Below are 23,504 nucleotides of genomic sequence, written 5' to 3'. Positions count from 1 at the left end.
TCCCTCCCAACCTTTGTTCTCCCGCTACTTTACCTTTGCCTACTGCCCTGTCTCTCTCACACCTGAAGAAGGCTCCACGGCCGAAACGTTGTGTTCTCTTTCTTCTTTTTTTCAGCATGGAATAAACCTATTACTTGTTCCTTTGCAGCCTACGCATGCTGACGCAGCTACCCACCTGAACTACTAAGAGGAAAAGTCTCCAATGTCACCAGCCACTCCTGAGCACGCCTTTCAGACGCTATCCATCCATCTCCTTTCCATCACCTCCAATCCATGGTTACAGGAAAGCTGGGGCCTCCCTTGTCAAGGAACGGACACAGGGCAGGATACACCCTGGATGGGACACCAGTCCATTGCTGGGCACAGACACACACAATGGGAACACGCCCCAGTGGGCAAAAGATGTAGAATATACATCTATTAAACGCATACCTCAGACAAATAAATGTGGTCCGTAATTCGTCTAGAAGGAAATTCTAATATACGTATATCGTTATACGTCAATTATACATATATGTCCGTTATACTTAAATGGTCGGAGTTCTATTAAATGGATAAATTTAGAGGACTATTATACATATATGGTTAAAGGTCTATTATACGTCAAAGATACAGTAGGTTTTATAGGTGTAGAAACTAGGAAATCAAGTCAATGATTTGGTTTAGAAATTTATTCTGAAAATATACAATCACTCACACCTGAAAAATATGTAGTTCAAATTCTACATTGCCGGCTCCTCCCTCAGCCAGGGGTATAAGTTCGAACACCTAAATAAAATCCATTACACACATCTGTTTGCGTAATACGTTTGGGTGACTGTAGGAAACGTTGCTTTTAGACTAAGCCTTTGCTGGTGTTAATCGATGTGCGACTGGTGCAGCTGGTCTCTTTACCGATGCTGACTGAGGAGATTTTTAGCCAGTGACCAGCGCCTTCTTCCCTCTTACTGCAGTGTACCTGCTATGTGTACCTGCTATGCAGTAGTGCCTTCTGCACGGTGGGGTTTCTGGCCTGCATCGCGCTGCAGAGATACTTGGCCGTTTCTCGCCCAGCCTGGTACCGCAGCACCCAGAGCCTGAAATCCTCTCTCACCCGTTTCTCTAGGACTGTGGCTCTCCTATATAGACATTTTAAGGTTCTGGTTTCTTTTATGAATTCTCCACGGCGCGCTCATTGCCGATGTACATTACGGCCGCCGCAGTGACGCTTCTCCTGCTCTCTGTGCTTCTTTTTTTTGCGCGGGAGGCTGGAGGGCGCTGGCGAGCAACACTGGGGCTCCAGACCGCGAGAAGAGAAGCTCTGGGCTCACTCCGGGCCTCATTGTGCTCACGCTGGCCCCCTCTTCCTAACGCACACCCTCTATAGTAGGTACACAACTGAGCACCTCTCCCAAATGGATGCACTAGCTCTTGGCATGTTCTTGTTCAGCTTAAATGTGATCCTGCGTGCAGCAGTGTGCCTATTGCTCCAGGAGACTCCAAGAGAAACCCGAGAGGGCCGAAGACTTCATAGGATGACTGGAGCAGCAGTCATTCGCTGGAGTCTGAATACAGGAGGAATTGGGCTTTTCATTTTGAAATCCTACATCCCACAGCGAGATACTCCAGTTTTGCAAGCTTCCCCCCTTTCTCTATTTTCCCCCCATTTCATTTATCGAAGCTTTTAAATTGGTTATGCTTCATATGGGCACCAGGCCCCTTCAGTCCCATTTGCGATTTGAGCCCAGCTAACTACAAGAGAAAGCAGGGGACCTGCGAGGGGCCCTGGAGACCTGATCTTGCTTCAGTGCGACAGGGTGCAGGAGGAGGGGGGGCAGGTTGGGGGTGACCAGTGAAGGTAAGGCTATGCGGACCCTGGCAGTTGCTTCTCCTTCGCAGCCTGTCCCATAAGACCGTGAGCGACCACACAACACACACAGGCCCCCTGCTGCCTCGCACCCAGAACTGCTGCCGAACGCCTTCAATTGTGTGGTTTACGACGTCCTCTACACATCTTTTTCTGCCAGCGCAAAGTGTCTACCTTCCGGTCAGTCTGCTGTTATTCAAGAGGCAACAAGAACATGCCGATTCAATAACCCACTGCTCCCGACTGAAGGTTGATTAATTTACCACCAGCAATGGGAGACAAGTGAAGAGCATCCGTCTACACTGGAAAATGAGACACTAAGAGACAGACATCCGATTTAACTCCTTTACTTGTTCATCTGCAAAATGATCAATTCCCCAAAAATTCCAATAAATAGTTACAGAAGATGGGTGGAAAGTAGATGGCCTGGGCTCTGCAGCACATTCTCATCTTTCGAGCTGGTCCACACCAGTACGATCTGCGAATGTGGGTTATACAAAGCCATTCCTCTTCACCAAAAGCTTTCAAACTTGCAAAGCAGGGTCTTGTCACAAACAATTTCTCTCAGATAAGACAGCCAAGAAAAACAAAACAGCTCTTGTACACATTATAGAGTAAGAGGAAGGGGGTTGTACTGCTGCAAGGAAGGTGGAAAAGCCTTATTTTGTTTTACACAGTGCATTTCATTAAACTAGCCGCCCTAGTGCATTCAGGAGAAATGGAAAATATTAAGTATTAAAAATGAAACTTGTCTAAATCAGACTGATTATTAGTGAAGTCTCACTTGAATTTAATACGTTTACTTTGATCAACGCCAGCTTTTCAAAATCAGAAAAAACAAATACAGCCAGGCCAGCACAACTTTTACAGTGAGGGGGTTTTTGTACAAGGGGGACTGATCCCATCCCATTAACTGTCCGCAGTGAGAGAGTCTGTGCGCTGAGAAGATCCCGCAACCGTGTTTCAAAAGCGCCAGCGGCAAAGCTCCCGCCGCCGCGCAGGACGCTGCCCCCTAGTGGGCGTGCGGCCTGCCCCGGCCCCTGCCTCTCCCGGCCGGCATGGCGTCGACGGTGGAGCGCGGGTTCTTGATGGTCTCGTCCACGGACAGGATGAGGCAGGCGGCCTCGGAGGCGGCGGTCAGGGCGTTGATGCGGACGATGGACGGCTCCCACACGCAGGCCTGAAAGTTGTCCGCGATGTCCTCGTTGTTCACGTCCACCCCGTACCACATCCCGCCCTGCAGGGAGGCGCACAGACAGGCATGAGCGCTTTCGGGATCTTGGGGGCGCTCCTCCCAAACGACTGCTGAACACCTTCAAGACGCACCTGCGTCCTCCGTGTCTTAGTACAGAACTCACTATTTGAGAGAGAGGTGCGCCCTCTCTATGGTAAACTACACCTCTAAGGGTACCTGAGGGACGAGACCTGCACCTATGCCCTCCGCCGCGGCTCACCTGCGCGTGCTTGGCCCGCAGCTTGTTGAGGATGTTGGTGGCGTCGAAGCCGGCGTTGTCGCACAGCTGGCGCGGGATGATCTCCAGGGCCTTGGCGTAGGCGCCGATCAGCAGCTGCTGCTTCCCCGGGATGGTGCGGGAGTAGTCGCGCAGGTACTTGGACAGCTCCATCTCGATGGCGCCGCCTCCGGCCACTATGGAGTCGTTCTGGAGGCGGGGCGGCAGAAAAAAACCGTTGAGGGAGAGAGAGAAAGAGAGCAGCACCGCGCCGGGGCGAGACACGGGGACGAGGCAGACCGAGCTCTGGCCGCCGCCGCCCAGCCGGCCTACCTTGATGGCTCTCCGGACGATCATGATGGCGTCGTGCAGCGAGCGCTCCGTCTCTTCCATGAACTGCTCGGCGCCTCCCCGCAGGATGATGGTGCAGGTCCTGGCCTTGGGACAGCCCCGGAAGAAGTTATACCTGCCAGCACCGGAAAGGATTTGGCTTTACCGCAGCCGAGCAGTGATTGAGAGAGAACGGGCCACGCGCTTTTCCGGGCCAGAGCAGAAGGCCACGGCTCGAAAAGCCCAAAAAAAATATCCTGTCATAAGATACCGCCTCTGAACCTCCAATTAACGCCGCCCTCAGCCATACCAGACCACACAATCTGATCTATCTCTATACACTTAAGTCTCAAACGACAAATGATCACTGAACTTTAGCCGACAAGGTTTCACGCTCGCCATGTTAACGTTCTCTTCCGCTTTACCAAAAGCCCAGCCGCACAATGTTCTTCTGGGTCAGTACCTCAGTTAAGAAGGGCAACAAATCGGGGAGTCATGGCGTACTGATCCGCACAGGCAGAACAGAGTCGCACCAGAGCGCACAGTGCGGATGCAATAAACGAAAATTACCTCTCCCCTCCGACCTGGACCTCTTCGAACAGCGCGCACTGTCCCAGGACGTCTTCCGTCAGCGCCCCAACGCTGGTCTGAATGGAGCCCCCACAGGCCTGATGGGAGGAAACGATGCCCGTCAGATTTCACTGCAAGCAAACCTGCTGCCTTAAACCAGCCCCAGCGGCTCCCAGCTGGCACGTTTCCCCGTCTGCGGCACTAGAACACAGCCACGCGGTTCACAAGGCACCCCCGCCCAGAAATTCACTCAGAAACACAGTCTGCTAACTTGTCGGAGCAAGACGGCAGAACTGTTCCAGGACCATCAACAACAAAAAAAAAAGACAAGCAGCATTTCAGGTGAGGGCTCGCACGGAGTCCAGCAACTTTACCTTCAAACAGTCTGAACTGATGCTTTCATCCACCATAATATAGGACAGCTGAAATTACACTACACTGCCACTACATCAGAGGCAAGAGTGACTGCTTTTTAAAAATGAAATGAGCAGACACTACATCAGCTAAGAGTACTGGTTACTTTCGAAACACCTTTCCTTGGAGACTGATAGCAGATCAGCGCAGTCTGAAATTCCCTCTGCAATTAAACACATTTTTGCCCACTCTGGAGTTAATTAACCGCCCCCCTGCCTTCCCCATCATACCATCATGGTCCTCTTGAGGTCCTCCTCTAGCACTCTCCCGGCGCAGAACAGGTCCCGATCGGCAAAGTACTGCGTGGCCACGTCGCCGATGGGCAGCTTGGACAGCACCACCTTGGCCCCGGACTTGTAGATCTTCTCCAGCTTGTCGTAGAGGATGCTCCACTCCGCGTCCACGATGGCCTGGTAGTCCTGCAGAGGGACACGCCGGGAGATCAGACACGCACCCTTCACTGCGCCGGTTCAGATTGTCTGCCATCTACATCGCTTGCCAGCGAGGAAGCGATTCACGCCGGCTGTGGCTTTTTAAGACGTGCTGACCATCACTCTCGAACCTGTCCCGAATCACCAGTGCGTGGGAGTGCAAACAGGAAGTCGCGTCCCCTAAAGTACCTAAAAATAGGCATTGGCAGTTTTCTTCTTGCCTTCTGCAGACACGGGAACGAAAAGGCCCCCCCAGCCTTCCGGCAACGATTTCCCTGCAACCGAGAGAAACGCTCGGCACCTTTTCTTACGGCTTTGCGACCCACTGACCTCCACGGAGTTCACCCGGACCTCGGCGTTGTCCTTCTCGGCCTTCAGCTCCAGCTCGATGTTGAGCAGGGCAATCCGGGGGTTCTCGTACTTCTTGGGCTGCATCTCGAACCCCGCGTAGGAGAAGGTCTTCTTGAAGGCCACCCCCGACACCAGCTGGGATTCCTGGTCGCAGGGGGCAGGGAGGGTAGAGTCAAGCAGAGTGCAGGCTGGAGCAGCACGGTTCTAAACGCATGTGATCTGGTCCCAAGAGCACTTTCAGGTGCAGGTTCTATACCCTCCCGGCAAAGAAATATATTGGAAAACCAAAATCCAACAGTGAAGAGTCATCTATGTTATATGACGTAGTAGTTCAGGTGGGGAGCTGCGTCAGCATGCATAGGGTGCAAAGGAACAAATAATAGGTTTATTCCCTGCTGAAAAGAGAAGAAAGAAAACAACGTTTCGGCTTTGGAGCCGTGGAGGCCTCTCAAACCTGAAGAGGGCTTCACGGCCGAAACGTTATGTTTTCTTTCTTCTCTTTTCGGCAGGGAATAAACCTATTATACGTTATATGACAACAACCTATTAGTTGAATCAAGTGGTGGTAAAGGCAACGCAGACTCCCAAGTGCTTTTCTAAACCACCTCTGCTACAAGTACTAGCCCGCAGAAATTTAAAACCCCAACCTCACTCCGGGACTCACCTCGAGAGCACCCCCCTGCACCTTCTTCACACCGATCATTTTCAGGGGCAGAAGGTCGTCCAGCAGCATCACGGCGTCCACCACCATCTTGGAGAAGAACTCCTTCTGGATGGCGATCAGCTTGGAGTTCAGCGCGGTGGAGGCGCACTTCTCCAGCAAGCTCCTCTGCTCCCTGCGGGACAGACAGAGACAGACAGGCGCAGGGATGAGCCCACAGTGTTGGGTCAGGTCAGATGAGGGCAGCAGGTCCCCCCGGTCATCTTTCCTCATCCCTCACAGAGGGGACGAGACGAGCCGCCTTCGTAGAGCACGGGTTTCAGAAAAACAATCGTTTCTGTTGGCTCTAGCAATCATGGCACAAAAAAGCCATCTGTGCTAGTTACTGGCCGCGTTCCATCTCCATGTGAGTTTTAACCGCATTAGAGAGAAGAAAAGGGTTTCTGCGCTGACGGGCCTGTTAGCCTGTTGTTCAGCGAGGAAATGTCCCCGGCCTGGTTCTGCTGAATGGAAAACTCAGGTCACCCCCCCAGACGAGACTGGTCTAGGTGAAATCGGCAGTGGCGAGGAGTGGTTAGGACTCAACTGGAAACTGGAAGTTTCCGAAACTTAATCTCAAATTAGAACTGCTGCTGCAGGGCTCTTAATCCACTCTGACTGTTTGGAATCAGTTCAGAGAGAGCCCCTGAGTGCAATCTGGAAATAAACGAAACTCACTGCTTATCATCTTTCTTCACAGTGACGGCGATTTCTTCGGTCTTTTTCACAGCCTGAAGAGAGAAAAAGACAAGCCTTCAGAGTTCAGAGCACGGTCTGGCCAACAAGTCTAGCAGGCGGTACAGCAGGAGACATCAGCTCTTATACTAGCGATTCCCACATTCTACCAACACGTGCTCCTGCTTCCTTCAGCCACAGATACCAACTCGGACCTTTTGCAGGGCTGAAAAGGGCAGCTCAAGCCACCGTGTAGGTCTAGGACAGAGGTCTCCAGCATCAGACACATGTAACAGCTTTGCGGTCCTCAATTTCAGCTGAGGGCAATTTAAGAGCCCATTTCAAACCAGCCTGTGCAACTACCAGGCCTCTCAACTGAGCAGCTCACACCCTGAATGCACAAACAAGGTGGTGTCGCCAGTCTTGGAAACTGGATCGGGGGGCCCCCAGGAGCGAGGGAAGAGATCCCAGGTCCTGATGAACTGATTAAACTGAAAACGCCTGGAGAGTCACGACCTGCTCCTCAGCGCCCCTTACTGGTCACATGGAGGTTTGAGCTCCAGAACGAACCCCACCAGGCTGAGAGGGAAAGCCCCCTCCAGAAGCAGTGGGAAAGTCTCTGGAAGGGGGTGGGGTGGGGGCACGTACCAGCTGGGTGGCGGTGCGGAAGGCACGGATGATGATCTGGGGGTGCAGCCCCTCCTCCACGTAGGACTTCACCTGCTTCAGGAACTCCGCTGCCAGCAGGGTCACAGAGGTCGTGCCGTCGCCCACCTGGAGAGACAGGGACCGAGTCAGGAGCGCCGGGGGAGCAAGAGGAGGAGAAGTAAAGCTGACAAAGCACCGGCTTTTGATCTAGATCGTTTCCGAAGTCTGCACGCAGCACGAAAAGGCGAGCTGGGATCACACGACAGGGCTATTTATGATTAAATTAAACCATTGTGACTTCTGCTGCTCTGTAGGACGCTCAATGGCCAAAACCTTGTGTCTGTTCTCTTTGCTTTTCAGCGTGGAACCAACCTGTGCATGTTTTCTGAAATGCAGGGAACTGTCACAGAGCTTTGTTTAAAAAGTAGCCCACCTTCGCTTCTTGCTAGCCCACCCAGAGGGAGACTGCTTGAGTCTCTGAACACAGACCAACTCCCGGACCTCGTAGGGTCAACAGGGAGGCGTTCGACGGACACTCACCTCGGCATCCTGGGACTTGGCGATGTCCACCAGGGTCTTGGCGGCTGGGTGAACCACATCCAGGAGCTTCAGAATGGTGGCGCCGTCATTGGAGATGGTAGCTTTCCCTACAGGAGGAAGAAAAATATCACGGGATACCGTTAGCCAGCTGCTACCAGCTAGCCCCACATGACCTACTGGAAGAACACTCAGAAATACGATTTCTGGGCCAGGACTGCTGCAGTGCACGTTCCTCACAGCCAGGCAAGACACACTGAACAGTTTCTCCGCATGCAAACTGGCGTCGTCACCCTGAAGCCGCCAACAGAGAAGTGTGCAGCTCAGATCTCCACCCTGCGTGGACTTGATCTGGACAGGATGCATTTCTGTTTCAATACAGGTTTATTATTTCAGACAGTGGTCTACGCTGCATAAGGCAATACCTTGGTCACCTAAAGCCATCAGAAATAAGAACAGATAAAATTTTAAACAGATATGGATTCAAAAGTACAAGAAAATAGTTATGGCTGTGCAGCACTTAACTTTCGATATCTGAATCTTGGTTTTAATTTGATTAAAACAGTCTAGTTAATCCACAAGTTACTTTGCTATTTTATTGCAGAATACTATCTTTAGTATATGATCTATTCATGTGAGATGAGCAGGACAGGAGCCCATTGCCACTTGGGTGCATAACGGTACACAAGCTCGTGCCTCATCACTTCTAAGGACGACGTGGAGTGGGAGTGATAAGAATGCTAGAATTAAGGCGCTCCACAGAACAGAAAATGACAAGATCAGCTATTTTCAGGGGCTCAAGAAGTTGTACACGACAGGCTGATGAAGCCGAGCCTTTCAAGTACAGAACAGAACAATTAGGGGACCTGATACAACCCTTAAGGGCCCTGACAATGGCAACCCAGCGGACACCAGTGAAATTTTCAGGGAACAGCATTGAAAACTGAGGGGGGAGGGGGGGGGGGGGGGGGGCTTCTTTACACAAAGGGTGGTAGGAGTGTGGAACAAGCTGTCTAGCCATGTTGTTCAAGCCAATAACCTGGCTTCTTTCAAGACACAGCTAAAAGAGATTGTCCAGGCGGGATGGGAGGCACTTGTTTACACAAAGGGTGGTAGGAGTGCAGAACAAGCTGTCTAGCCACGTTATCAACACGAGCACCTCTTGGAGGCAGCCAGGGTAAGAGACCCTCGGATCACTGTCAAACGGGCTAGGGGGGGGTCTCCCTCTGGCCATTGCCCCGAGAGCAGGCGGCGGGGCTCACCTCTGCTGTCCACCATGAGCTTGTCCATGCCGCGTGGCCCCAGGGTGGTGCGCACGGCCTCGGAGATGACCTGGCAGGCGTTGATGTTGCTGACGAGCTGGGGGACGCCCTGGGAGGTGTCCGTCCCCTCTTTCAGCAGGATCACTGGTGTGGGCTGCGGAGCAAGAGGGGGGACTGTCACCACGGCGACTTGCCAGAACCCCACTGCGGCCAAACTCGCCGAGCACGACAATGGAACCTCACCAAAGTGCTGAAGCGTAACAGGACTACACCAACATTAAGACTGTGTATGTTTGTAATTCCCTGCTGCAGAGCAGCGAAGACTTGCTTTGCATTATGCAGATTAGGAAGAGAGAAAAAGACAAGCCTGTGGGGAAGAATACAAAGCATTCAACTGAATATTTCTGCAATCACTGTAGCCTTGGTGCAACAATCTCTTTTCTATGGGAGCTGCATCGATTGCCAATCCGGATCCATCTTGTGACTTCCTCCCGAGGACATTACTAAGGTTTTCTCCAGTGATGGGACTGGAACCAGCCCTGTGCTGTAACCTAGCAACAGACACCAGCAGCGATATTTCAGCAAGAAGGAGGTGAACACTTCTTGTGATATTCTGCACCAAGCACGAGGTGACCTACTGGCCACACCTGGGACTTGATGGCACACAAAGAATAAAGGAGAGAGCTCTTTTTATTCTATTTGAGGCAGGCAGAAAGGCACAGCTCCCTGTTGTGAGGAGGTAGTGTCTCCAGAGGCCTCTGAAATAAGATCATTAGAACTACTGTTACAGCCCAGGGGGGTTCTCTAGCCCTGATCCAGCCAGTCCAGGGCTGGTCCTGTAGAGCCACACTCTTGCCTTTAAATCAGTCTCTATGAAGTCTCATCTCTGAAGTCCATAAATACTGGAAGTTAACTGCCATCAACTCAACAGGCAATGTGTTCAATTAAGTCAGGTGGAGATCACTAGGGACAAAAACATCAATAGCTTTCACCGGGCGATTTAGGGTGACCTAAACGAATAGCTGGATTGGGGCTCCCTGGGACTAGGGGGGGGGACCCCCTCAAGGAGGGGAACAGCCATTGTCCATCACTTATTTTGCAGAATTAAAAAAAAACTGCAGCTGCACCAAACCAGGAGACTTCAATGATTTTTTTAGGCAAAATATTCAACACTGCACAAAAGGAGAGCACTTCAGCCCCTCCCTCGGTACTGTAATCGGTTACTGTGCACACGGTTCAGCACACGGAGGGCTGGACTGAAACACACAGACAGAAACCTCCTTTGATAAAGGTTCGGTTTTGTTTTTTTTTTACCGTAACTAGAGACAGTAGTTCAACAGGGCCCAAACTGTCATGTCTCAGGCCTACCGAAGACTGTCAGAGGACTGGCGCGGCGAATCGGTGCATTTCTCTCTCCCACAACACGATTAAAGACGGGAAACCCGCGGTAACACATGGGACTCCGATCCCGGAACAAAAAAGACAAACACGGTTTTCAACAAACAAGCAGCTTTTCTGTTTCAGCCAGCGGCGCTTCTGAGTCGAGCGACAATGACAAGGCAGCACCCCCACTGAAAGAGACGGAGACCGTAACCACGAGAAATCCAAACAAACAAATTGAACGCGATCATCCTTCTTCCACGACCGATACTGCCGGTTCTTAAGAGAAGGGGGTCTGCTTCGTCGAACCACCCGTGCGGTTCGATATTCTAGAGATGGGTGACAGATGGATGAAAGCGGGTTGCAAAGGGAGGGTAAATCCATTCACTCACCATCATCTTGTCGGCTCTGTCGCTACGCTCAAGCCGGTCGGAAGCTCCCACAATGCACCTCGACGGAGGAAGTTTCCAGCAAGAGGGAGGGGCGTAGTACCAACGCCTTGGCCTTACTGGGCGACGCACACCTCCTCCGTGGGCGTGGTTCGGGATGAAGCCTGTGTGTGATTGGGCTGTTCGAGAGAGGGCGGTGCGAGGGTTGTGGGAGGGGGTGGAGTTAAGGCTTGAGCGCCTTGAATGGGCGCTGCACTGTCTTCCTTGATCTTAACGGACGCTTTAGTCCGAGTTACAGTTTATCGAAAATAAACCACGAACTGTAAAAAACAAAAACAAATAACGGTGCAAAAAGCATTAAATTAGACTGATATACGATGAAAGTAATGATTAGTACAATAAAACAAACTTAATACAAAACCAACACCGATAAATATCGAAAAGAACGGATATATTATTATTATTATTATTATTATTATTATTATTATTATTATTATTATTATTATTACATTATTGGGTGGAAAAAGCCTGAAAAAGTGCAATAAACAATAACTCAAACGCAAGGCATAAAGATAGGAATTCAGGGTTGAATTTAAAGATAAGGACAGATGCGCTTTTATATTTAGAAGATCCCTCTGAACTCGGGATAGCGATAACAATAGCGACCACACAAAAACACACCAGGAAGCTGGACTTGCTGGTATTCATAGCGCAGATGTTTGGTTTTTTTCTTCACTGGGTAGCTTGTTGACCTAGGAGGAGATAACTAAAAAAAGGGAACACGTAGGTCCATGCAATAATTAACCATTGCTATGTTCTAGAGAAATCTGGTTGTAAGGGGGCTCGACATCGCAGTGATGAAAAAAATGAAAGATGCTTCTACAAATAAAGGACCGGAATATTGGGCTCCCCGAAAGTTTAGAATACCGTGTCTGTGAGGTTTTCCTCCATTTTCAAAGCGATTATTCTAGTCAGGGGCTCAGGGGAGCCAGAGCATATCCCAGCAGGCTATGGGCACAAGACACCATGCCTGTCCATCACGGGGAAGACTATGCGTTTTTGGACAGTGGGAGAAAACTCCAACATAAATGACGGGGGAACATGCAAACTCCACACAGACAGCACCCCGGGTCCGGAATTAAACCCAGGGCCCCAGCACTGCGCAACAGCGATGCTACCCACTGCCCCACTCACTGAGGAATCTCAGACAGCTATCTTAGCAACACTAGAGTGTTGAATTACAAGTCATATGGGGACAGTGTCCTTAGGGGCGTGAATATGGATTTCCCACTGCAAGCAGGGTAGCTGCGACAGCATGTGCAGGCTGCAAAGGAACATTCCCTGCTGAGAAGAGAAGAAACACAACGTTTCGGCTGTGGAGCCTTCTTCTGGTGTGAGGAAGGCCTGATGAAGCCCCACCTGAAGAAGGCTCCACAGCCGAAATGTTTTTCTTTTCAGTTTGGAACTAACCTTCACCTGTTTCTCACTACAATATAAGTATTGAATACACTATACAATATACAGAGTGGACACTATACTGTAAAAAGGCCATCTTGCTTTGGATGAGATTTAAAACCGAGGTCCTGACTCTCTGTGGCCATTAAAAATCCCTGGGCATTTCTCAATCTCCTTTACCAATCATGGCCTCCTAATAACCCCCCTCTCTGAACTGGCTTCATCACTCTGCTCTCCTCCCCACTGAGAGCCGGTGTGTGGGGAGAGTACTGGAGCATCATCCAGGTGGGGCTGCACACTGGTGGTGGAGGGATTATTTTTAACTATTAATGCTCAGAAACGTGCCAGAGATTGTTATATCCGATCTTAGTGAAATCTGCTCTTATTTACAGTGGAATAGGTGACTGTAGTGTAACTCTCACCATCAAGTGGACTAATGAGTGAATGAATGTAGGAATAATAATAATTGCTTACACTTATCTGGTGCTTTTCTGGACTCTCCACTCAAAGCGCTTTACAGGTAAGAAGGATCCCCTCCACCACCAGTGTGCAGCCCCACCTGGATGATGCTCCAGTACTCTCACCACACACCAGCTCTCAGTGGGGAGGAGAGCAGAGTGATGAAGCCAGTTCAGATAGGGGGATTATTAGGAGGCCATGATTGATAAAGGCAAGGTAGAAACACTCTGGGATTTTTAATGACCATGGAGAGTGAAGATCTTGGTTTTACAGCTCACATGAAGGACAGTACCTGTTTACAGTCTAGTGTCCCCGTCACTGTACTGGGGCATTAGGAACCACACAGGCCACAGGGTGAGCGCCCCCTACTGGTCCACTAACACCTCTTCCAGCAGCAGCCTTAGCTTTCCCAGGAGACTTCCATCCAGGTACAGGCCAGGCTCACACCCGCTGAGCTCCACTGGGCTGCTAGCTGGGAGCTGCAGGGGGATATGGCCCTTGCCCTTTTTCAAAACATTTAGCTGTCAGTCCCCTTTTCTCAGAAAGTAAAAATACCGTGGCCTTTGCAAAAGATGAGCTAGGGACACAGCCTGCCACCCCTCACCAGGGCCAGGCTGAGGTGCAGGCTCCCTGAAGGGAAGAGAAGTCAAGAGGATACCGTCCACCCTGTGCCCGCTAACCACAAAACTGTGACACCACTACCCCTCCCCGCCTAGCACAAAGCCACAGCAGGAACTCACCCACCTGCAGAAAATTAAACTGGGAGACAGGAAAGACTTCAAGAGAGAGGACGCCCTGTGGTCCATCTACCCCTTTAAAACCTCGAGTTCCACACTCCCACCACTCTGAGAAAGATGCCAACAGCCCTTGCATTAGGGCATTAGGACCAACTTAGGGGTCCTAATGCCCCAGTACAGTGATGGGACCACTTTATTGTACAAAGGCACCGTCCTTTGGATGAGATATCAAACTGAGGTCCTGATTCTTTGGGGTCATTAAAAATCCTAGGGCATTTCTTGAAAAGAGTACGGGTGTGACCCTGGTGTCCTGGCAAATTTCCCCCTGACCTTTGCCAGTCATGACCTCTTATTAATGTCTTACCTCATCCAGGTGGGGCTACACATTGGTGGTGGTGGTGGGATTTCCCATTTCCTGTAAAGAGCTTTGAGTGGAGTCTCCAGAAAAAAAAACTCTATTTAAGTGTAAGGAATTATTCATTATTGTTATTTAAAAATAAATATTAAATATTAAAAAAAACAGATGGCTGTCACAAGACCTTGAATACAGAATCATGCCCAACAAAAATGGGAGATTTCACCATCCTGTATCGAAGCTGGACTTTATATGTTCTCCCAGTATTTGCTTGGGTTTCCTCCCACTGTCTGAAGACCTGCTGCTGGGTTAATTGGCTTCTGGGGAAATTGGCGCTGGTGTCTGTGTTAGTGTCTGTCTGCCCTGTGATGGGCGTCCCATCCAGGGTGTGTCCTACCTTGCACCTGTTGCTTGCTGGGATAGATTTTTAGCTTCCTCTTGACCCTAAAGGAGTGGTCAGAAAATGGATAGGTGCAGCCAAGTTGTTCTAACAGTGATAAGACTCTTAAAGGCCTTCCTCTAGAGGGCAGTGTTGATGCACGGCAGGCACTGCTCAGTGCCTGAGTCCGTGGGTTTTTGCTTCCAGCTCAACAGTTAACGAGCTGAACCGGCCTGTTACCGGGCTTGTCTCAGACCCTTTTAAAAGCTTCACCCAGCTCCTGCTGTAGAGATCTGCCCCCTGCTGGACACCCCTGATTTACACTAAGATAATGTAACACCTGTACACGTGTCGGCCCGCAACCCCGTCTCTCCACACAGTCTGCTCTTTTGACAACTGCTGCTCCTTCCTCATGAGTTTTCCCTTACTTGCCCACATTTCTCCATTACAGTCAGACCAGAAAGGGATCTTGCAGTGAGGCTCATCTTGAACGGAAGGAGTAACCGAGCAAAAGCTACTTTTAAACCTTGTTCAAATTTAAGTTAAACCAAGTTCCACTTGTTCAGTCATGATTTCCTTCTTTGTGTCCAAGGAAGAAGGCAGAGGCTCTGCTGTGTTGTGATGTGGGTGTTATTTTCTGAGCAGCTGAAAACACTATGGTATTTGTATTCTGCATTAAGGTATAATAAAATCCTCATGTCAGGTCAGCTTTGATCTTATCGTGATAATTATTGAAACATCGGAGGTTGATCATGGCCACAGCTGTGGTATAAAAAGCCCTCGTAACTCCTCGTGATTGCGAGCTGAGTGAAAGAGAATAAGTAGTAATAAAGGCTGAAGAAGGCTCCTGAAGAAGACACCTGAAGAAGGCTCCACGGCCGAAACGTTGTGTTTTCGGAAACGTTGGAATAAACCTATTACTTGTTCCTTTGCAGCCTACGCACGCTGACGCAGCTCCCCACCTGAATTATTACTAGTTGCTGTTTTTGTTGTAGTAACCATTATTATCGTTCATTCACATTTACATGAATTCTGTTACACAGCGTAAATCTACTTGAAGAATAGAACTGATAACACTGCACGTGGATATTGGCAAACCTACAGTATACACGTATTCATCTATTTATACAGTATTAAAGAAAAAATCTGAAGTATTTTGTATGCAGAGTTCAAACTTAATTCCAAACTCCAAATCCGGGTGATCCAGTCGAGACAAACAAGATGCGGCTAAAACCCAGAATGGGATCCAGTGCAGGGACAGGGAATAAAAAACGGGAAGACAAGGCCTGACGCCCTGAGCCCCGGACTCAGCTGGGTCAGGATGCCGATAGGAGTCCTATGCCCTCAAGCCGCGAAGGTAGAGGGACTTGATGGTAGGCGGACCTCCGGGCGTCCGTCTTCCAGTGCAGAGCCCAGAGAAACGAGAGCGCCCGGCTTAGATAAGGAGGGGCAGGATAGGGGGCAGGTGCACGTAATTAGAAAAATAAGAAAGAGCCAGAATGCCCTTAAGAGGACGGATTACGATCATGACAGTAAGAGATAGCAGTCCCAGTCCCTATCAGGAGTCACATAAGGGCCAACCATCTGTGGGAGCAGACGAAACAGGGTCCGGTTTTCTGATGTTGTCCCGAGCAGGCGCCCCCAACTTCTTAACATTCTTTCAGTCAAGATCTGTGGCTTAGATGTTTTATCATTTGTTGAGCATGACAGATTCTCAGTTTCAAAATTTAGTTGGCCCAGGTCGAAGTGTTTGTCCTTGATAAGCTGATCAAGAACCCTACTCAAAACATTGGGGACCACACCAGCATTTCCTCTAAGCCATGCGCGCACACAGGTGAGGAAATCAGAACTGCACACAAAAAATTACATTCCCCAAAATATGATAATAATAAAACAAACACGGTCGTCAATTGAAAAATGCTAGATTGACCACAGGAGACTGGCTGCGAGAGGCCCAGCTCGGCTCTGTGCAGTATTACTGCTACTCGATCAGCGGTATCTTTGCTCTCGTCGTCTCGTACCTCTCGGCTCACTCAGTCTCCATGACCGGGCTCGTGGGGTCGCTGTCCCCGTCTTTTACATCTCTCTGCTTCTATAAGAATGACAATATTGACAACAAATAATTTCAGGTTTACAATTTTACATTCACTCTATTGAGTGCGCACAAGTGTTTGTCACTGGGGGGAAAAACTTTGCACAATTGGACATTTTGGCGATATAGGCCATTAAAAATTAGAGGGCACATTGGATGACACCCTCTAAAACATCATGCATTACATCAGGTGGAAATAGATGTATTAGTGCCGGAGCATGATTAAGAGCAGAGAAGCAACACTCTCTCAGCACACCATAAACTGACCCATGGTCAGGATTGTCCCGGACAGCCTGCAGATGATATCTATAGTATCACTATAGTAGCCCAGACAGGTGTGAGAGCAGTCCTCTCACACCTGAAGAAGGCTCCACAGCCAAAACATTATGTTTTCTTTCTTCTCTTTTCAGCAGGGAATAAACCTATTACTTGTTCCTTGATATGTATAGTTACTGCTGTCTCTTTGAGTAAACTCCTCTTCCCTATATTTGATGTTCATATCTTCTCTTGTGGGCATGCAGAACCGGCAGATTCTTCCACCTGAAAAGTTGCTTTTGAGTCCAAAGAGTGAGTGGGCTGTGAGATTGTCTGCTGATATAGTCATTATAGTGCCATAGAATCCTCTACTTTCCCCACCCTGTGGGTAAATGTTCTCAGGCTTTGAACTGTATTTCTTGTCAATGTTGCCTACTTGAAAGTAAACAGCGACGCGTTTCTGTTTCCCTTTTATGGTTCCTAAGGGATTAACAATCTCAAATTCGGCAACATAGAAATGTAGGCAGAGGTTTTTCGCAGAAGAGGACTGCTTTTGTACTGGTCCCCATCAGTATAGTCATTCATAATGCCATGTTCCTTTTTTTGTATGCACCTGGAAAATCCCTTGAGTCTGATTCCAAAGTATTTCATAATGAATGAGCTCACAGCCTCATCACCTACAGTCCCAGCAGGAAGTTAATGCAGTAGGTGTGACAGTGAGTTGGACAAAGGGACTGTTGTTTTGGCTCATTTGCAAATGTTTGACTATTTCACTGAGGAGAAAAAATAACTCCTGTCAGGCGAGATGACTGACAGCAGCAGCACTCTCTCTGCATATCAGGTGAGTACAAAATGCTTTAAAAATAGGAAAAAAAGACCGAATCAGGAGTGGGGTCCCATCCCAATGAGGTTCAAGGTCATCGTCCGGACCCTCTAAGATGATGGGGTGATGACCGCGGGTCTGTGGCATCTCTCGGCTCGCTCACAAGGACTTGCAGTTTTCCAAGGCTTGCTGCTCTGACCGGGTCCCTTTCTACTGATCTGTACTAATGGACAAGTCTCGTTTCTGTTATTCAACTGCTGCTTCTCTGTTTAACGCCGAGGCACTGCTTTTGGTGCTGTGTCATCATTCATGTCCAGCGTGCTGTACTCTCTCCTTGACTCTCCGGTCCGACAGGCTGAAGCTACAGCGGCTTCCACCGGGCTCTTCACAAACTGCCCTTGCTCTTCTCTGGGGAGACAGCCAACCTCCCTCACTCCTCCTGCCCTGCAGCTTCAGTTTCAAGTCTTCACTCTCCCTGTGCTTGAGTTTCAAGTCTTCACTCCTCCTGCTCTTCAGTTTCAAGTCTTCACTCTCCCCGTGCTACAGTTTCAAGTCTTCACTCCTCCTGCTCTTCAGTTTCAAGTCTTCACTCTCCCCGTGCTACAGTTTCAAGTCTTCACTCCTCCTGCTCTTCAGTTTCAAGTCTTCACTCTCCCCGTGCTACAGTTTCAAGTCTTCACTCCTCCTGCTCTTCAGTTTCAAGTCTTCACTCTCCCCGTGCTACAGTTTCAAGTCTTCACTCCTCCTGCTCTTCAGTTTCAAGTCTTCACTCTCCCCGTGCTACAGTTTCAAGTCTTCACTCCTCCTGCTCTTCAGTTTCAAGTCTTCACTCTCCCCGTGCTACAGTTTCAAGTCTTCACTCCTCCTTGGAGAAAGGAGATGTTGTTTTGGCTCATTTGTGAATGCTTGTGGGGTTGTTTATTTCACTGAGGAAAAAATATAACTCCTGTCAGCAAAGATGAATACAGGGGAAATAAAAGCATACGGGGTTCAGGAATCGAAACAGGGGGCATGTCCATGGTGCTTCTGGGGGGGGTGAGTCCGGGCCAAACAATCCAAAGCAGAGTCCAAAGGGAAATCCAATGCGAGGCAAATGTCCAAAGCCGGGACGGTCCATCTGGGATGAAGACAAACAGAATTAAAAACCTTTTGACTCTACGGGATCAGGTGGAGGGTCGGGGAGAACAAGGGGGGAACGAGACCAGGCGCTCCAGATCCCGGACTTGCAGAACCCGGAACAGAGTGAGCGTCTGGCTTTTAAGGGGAACTGAAAAGGGGGCTGGAACAGGGAGCAGGTGTGGGAGGTGAGTAGAAAACAAGGAGGGCCTGGAGTGTCCTTAAGAGGAGGGGTTTATGAGCGTGACAGTTTCTTTGATAGGGCTGGCCCAGACAGTTATTCTAAACCGAACAGATAAAAAAAAATCAGATGAGATCTTCATCCTTCATGGACTGGCTAGTGATTGGTTGAATACTTTAAACCAGAGAAATAGTTGTATCGAGTTCACCTGTAACCCACAATAAAGGAGCAGGGGATTGTGTGTTGTTTGTTTAGAAAACAATAATTTTATTAAGCTCACATAACTTTCAGGGATGATCAGATAGAGAGTGGGCCAGTCAAAAGCTTGAAATAGGGAACATTTTTTTCAAGTCTTGCATCTTATGAAATTTTTGCTCATTTTGCTATTTGCCCTTTCACATGTTTAATTTTTAGGAGAGCCTTCAGCTGTGAGTGAAGTCTCAAAGCAAGGTTTCAACACCCCCAGTCTGTCCTCTCAGGTGATACACTGTCCCCCCCTGCAGTACAGCTCCTCCACACCCCTGAGGCTCTGAGAAGGGCAGGGAGAGAGACGCCTGGTGGACTCACCTGGAGAACCCCGGAGCAGAAGAAGCTCTGGGTTGCTGATCACCAGGAAAAGATCCCCACTGACAAGGACAGGACACACACCTCAGTCCCCATTGAGAAGGACAGGACACAAAGCTTGATCCCCATTGACAAGGACAGGACACACACCTCAGTCTCCATTGAAAAGGACAGGACACACACCTCAGTCCTTATTGAGAAGGACAGGACACACAGCTCAGCCCCCATTGACAAGGGCAGGAGACACAGCTCAGTCCCCATTGACTAAGACAGGACACACAGCTCAGTCCCCTGTTGACAAAAACCCCTGAAGGCCCAGTCGACAAATATGTCATGGCAGACACAAGAAACTGCAGTGACCTCTTTCCCCTGCGGCCTCTTGATGTGTTCACAGTTGTGTCACACTACATAATCATATTCGTTGGATTTCCTGCAAACTGCCTGGCCATCCACGGCCTGTGCCGCCTCGTGAAGGCCGACTGCGTGTCCCCCCTCTACGTCATCAACCTCCTTGCAGCCAACCTCCTTCAGATCGCCACCGTGCCCATCTACCTCGCCAGCTTCACGGATCAGCGCGTGTGCAGCTGGACGGTGGTGTACCAGGTCAACGTGGCCGTGTTTGAGGTGGGTCTGCTGGCCAGCATCGGGTTCATGCTGTGCATCAGTCTGGAGAGATACCTGGTCATCGCCCGCCCGGTGTGGCACCACAACCACCACAGCCTCAGCTTCGTCAGCCGGATTTCCCTGGCCGTGTGGGGTGCTGCTGTCCTCCTCACCTCCATCAAAAACTGCCTGGAAAATCTTCATCTTGAGGCATCTCCGGAGTTCCTGCTAGTTTACTTGGCCATCCTGTTCCTGGTACCGTTGGCCCTTCTCCTCATCTTCTGCGTTTCCACCAGGAGAGCCCTGGTCACACTGAGCACGCTACCTCCTGAGGAAAAGAAGAGGATCCTGCGCACTCTGGCCCTCGTCCTCTTCATTTTCATTGGCATCTTCGCCCCTCATTTCGTTTTGTATGTCATCACCGTCATTTACAACTTAGCCAAGGTGGACGTGCCCCAGGGGGTGACGGATTGTCAAGGTGTGCTCTTAAATATCCGCTGCCTGCACCCCCTCTTGGACCCCATCCTGTACTTCCTCCTCAGGACCGATGTCAGAGAGAGCCTGGACACTGTCTCCTGCTGTCAGGGGCTGTCCCATCTGATCCAACACTGGTGGAGACCCGGGAAGGGAAGAGAAGGAGACAGAGACACTGTCCACACCTTGTCTTCCAGTGTTCATGAAGTCTAAAGGTGACAGGATACAGCAGATGCCCAGACAAGAGCAGATGGCGGTTCTTGTCTGAACCACGTTTCCCAGAAAGCTGTGGGGTAAGATCCGCCATCCTCTGTCATGTGATCAAGTGGGGGGGAGACAATTTGACAGATCTAAAAACTAGGAGGCAGAGGCTCCCAGCTTCGCTCTGTATCTGATACTTAGAGAAGACATCAGATCCTCCAGGCCAGGGGGAAGATGGGAGCGAAGGAGTGAAGGGTTTGGCTCTCGGTTTAGGAGCTGGTATGCAGCATATCTGCCGTATGATTTATAGAGAAGTCATTCATGGAAGTGTTTAGGCTCCTTGACACAGCCCTGGCCTATGTCAAAACCCTGCAAGCCTTGGAATTGGACACACGTGACCAGAACGGTCCATCCCTTCTCTGGGAGGATCCATCGTCCAGCTGGAATGAACCAGCAGTGATCTCCAGAAGTTAAAGTGGCTGCAGGTTGGAAGTGAACCTAAAGAAAGGACTAAAATCTGTAGGCACCCTCCCCTCCAGGACCCAGTTTGATTTCACTTTGAGACTGAAAATCAACACTTAAAGAATGTGTACCCTGAGAATGTACCTATTGTTCAAAGGTTCTTCTTCACAAAAACGAAACCTTTTTTTTTATTTTTCAAATAAGTTCAGGGAGGTAGCTGTGTTAGCGTGCGCAGGATGCGGCGGAACGGGTAAAGGTTTATGCATTGCTGAATGGAAAAGAAGAGAGACACAAGATTGGCTCAGCCTTGAAGAAGACCGCAAAGACCAAAAATGGTGTCTCTTTTCCTTTCCTTTCAGCATGGAATTAAACGTTACCCCATTCCTCTGTTTGAAAATTTTTGACCATGTCCATATCGCCTACAGTAGCTATCTAAGCCTTTTCCTGCTGGATTTATGGACTGCTGTGTGCTTGCCACCTCCCAGTATAATATTAGCTCCAACACTGTGATGGTGATCGTCAGAGAAGCTCAGAGCTGGAGCGGGAAGTTTCTGAGATCTTATCCAGCGTATGTGACACACCGCAATCAGATAAGGAGACCCCACAGTGGAGGGAGTCAAAGCAGGAAACCACAGCTATGTGGAACATGTAAACATGTTAAGCGCCCTGGGGCAACCTTGTTGTGAAAGGTGCTATACACAAACGAATTGAATTGAACGTAAATCTCTGTAGATTTTAGCCGTCTTTTCTTCTTCCATTGGGGTGACATCAAAACGACATAACTACATAAATAGGTACATTCTCAGGGCACAGCCCTTAACATCTTGCTGAACATAAGACTACCTGATCAGTTAGTCCATACAACGTCGCTGTTTGATTTAAAATCTGCCAAGGGTCCAACCAGACCTGGGCTTGCACGGATCTCATCCACAACTGGAATGGACAGCTCCCCTTTCCTGGTTTTCATCTTCACCCTGACTGTCACGGCTTCACTGGATCAATTCAGTGGATGAGCAGGCTGGTTTCTTGTAAGATCCAGGCTAATTAACAGGAGCATCTAAAGCAGGCAGATTCCCAGGGGTCCTGATGTTCCTCGCAGCTCACAGCTGCTCTAAGCTCACAGTTGTTCTAATTATTTAATTAATCCTGTGATTGGAATGTCTCTCGCCAGGCTCACAGGTATTTTATAGGTCACTGTGTCCTTGAATGAAGTGACTGTTTTGAGTGATCAGGTGTAAAGATCTACATGTTCAAGAAAATAATTTCTGTAGGTTAATGGTTTAAACTTACTCAGAGCTGGGACTCACAATAAGATCCGATAAGATCACTTTATTAGCCATGTACAATTTCATGCATTTGGAATTTGTTTGTTAGCGTACCCCAGCTTGCTCACACAGGCAGGGAGAGAGAAGCTTGGGGTCAGAGCGCAGGGTCAGCCATTCATATGGCATCTCTGAAGCAGTTGAGTTTAAGGGCCATATTCAGGGGCCCAACAGAGTAGGATTCCTCTTCCAGCCACGGGATACAAACCGGCAACCTTCCAGCTACAGGCGCATATCCTTAGCCACAGTGCCACCGCAATGCCCGGCTATCACAACAGTGACGTCACAGCAGCATCACTGTGACATCACAAAAGTGACATTATATTTTGCCAGCACCGTTGGGTAGCCACATGTGCACATAGGTAGTCAAGTCACACATTTAAGAATGGATTGTGAAACCACTACAAAGCCTGGAGTCATGAACCCTTTATCACTGGGGAACTAAGAGTTTAAACATCGGACGTGATCAAGGCTGCCCATTTCTGTTCTATGCTGCCTCTAACCTCTGTTTCAATGATACAAAATTGTGCTGAAATATGTTTTGTCATGTGATGCATCCCCCTTCAAATAAACCTCCTGCAAAAGGAACAGCAACTGTTTCTTCTGTCTTCTTCCTGTTTATTTAAACATATCTGACTTCATGTGGTAGACCAGTATTTCACATTTGACCTAAAGGATGTAGCCCAGCTGCCTTGTACTGATCATGAGTGGACTGTGCATGTGAGTGTGTAGATCACAGTGTGTACTGTGAACATGAAAGTACTGTGTCCAACCACATCACACACACCCATCCTACATGCATTAAAGCTCACACAGGCAGCACTTGCTCAGCCCATTGGTCACCAGTCAGTGTGATCTCCAGCTTATTGATCACTGCTTTCAGCCTTGTCAGAGAGGTGGTGCTTCAGACGAGCCTGGGTTTGGACAGGATGATGGCTCCGGGTCCGTCCCTCCTCTTTTATCCAGCACAAGGATTCAGAGGAGCCAGGGTTTTCCCAGATGCCAATTTACCGACTTGCATGTTTTTAAAGTGTAGGAGGAA

General features: G+C 49.3%; 2 protein-coding genes across 2 annotated transcripts; one reads left to right on the top strand and one right to left on the bottom strand.

The window, feature by feature from the left end:
* Positions 1-2,177: 2,177 nt before the first annotated feature.
* On the bottom strand, positions 2,178-11,093 carry cct7 (chaperonin containing TCP1, subunit 7 (eta)). The gene is made up of 12 exons (XM_006643190.3): positions 10,988-11,093; positions 9,216-9,369; positions 7,957-8,063; positions 7,417-7,542; positions 6,772-6,824; positions 6,058-6,229; positions 5,373-5,537; positions 4,842-5,030; positions 4,198-4,295; positions 3,631-3,763; positions 3,301-3,507; positions 2,178-3,083 (listed from the first exon to the last, which is right to left on the bottom strand). Exons 1-12 carry the CDS (start codon positions 10,991-10,993, stop codon positions 2,859-2,861), a joined length of 1,635 nt encoding a protein of 544 aa, XP_006643253.2. The 5' UTR covers positions 10,994-11,093; the 3' UTR covers positions 2,178-2,858.
* An 8,640-nt stretch (positions 11,094-19,733) lies between these two features.
* Positions 19,734-20,690, top strand: LOC138238210 (ovarian cancer G-protein coupled receptor 1-like). Its single transcript, XM_069188261.1, has one exon. It carries the CDS (start codon positions 19,734-19,736, stop codon positions 20,688-20,690), a length of 957 nt encoding a protein of 318 aa, XP_069044362.1.
* Positions 20,691-23,504: the final 2,814 nt, after the last annotated feature.

The sequence above is a fragment of the Lepisosteus oculatus genome, chromosome 4 (assembly GCF_040954835.1).
Source record: "Lepisosteus oculatus isolate fLepOcu1 chromosome 4, fLepOcu1.hap2, whole genome shotgun sequence".
Taxonomy (NCBI): domain Eukaryota; kingdom Metazoa; phylum Chordata; class Actinopteri; order Semionotiformes; family Lepisosteidae; genus Lepisosteus; species Lepisosteus oculatus.
This window is presented reverse-complemented; position numbering and strand designations above follow the sequence as displayed.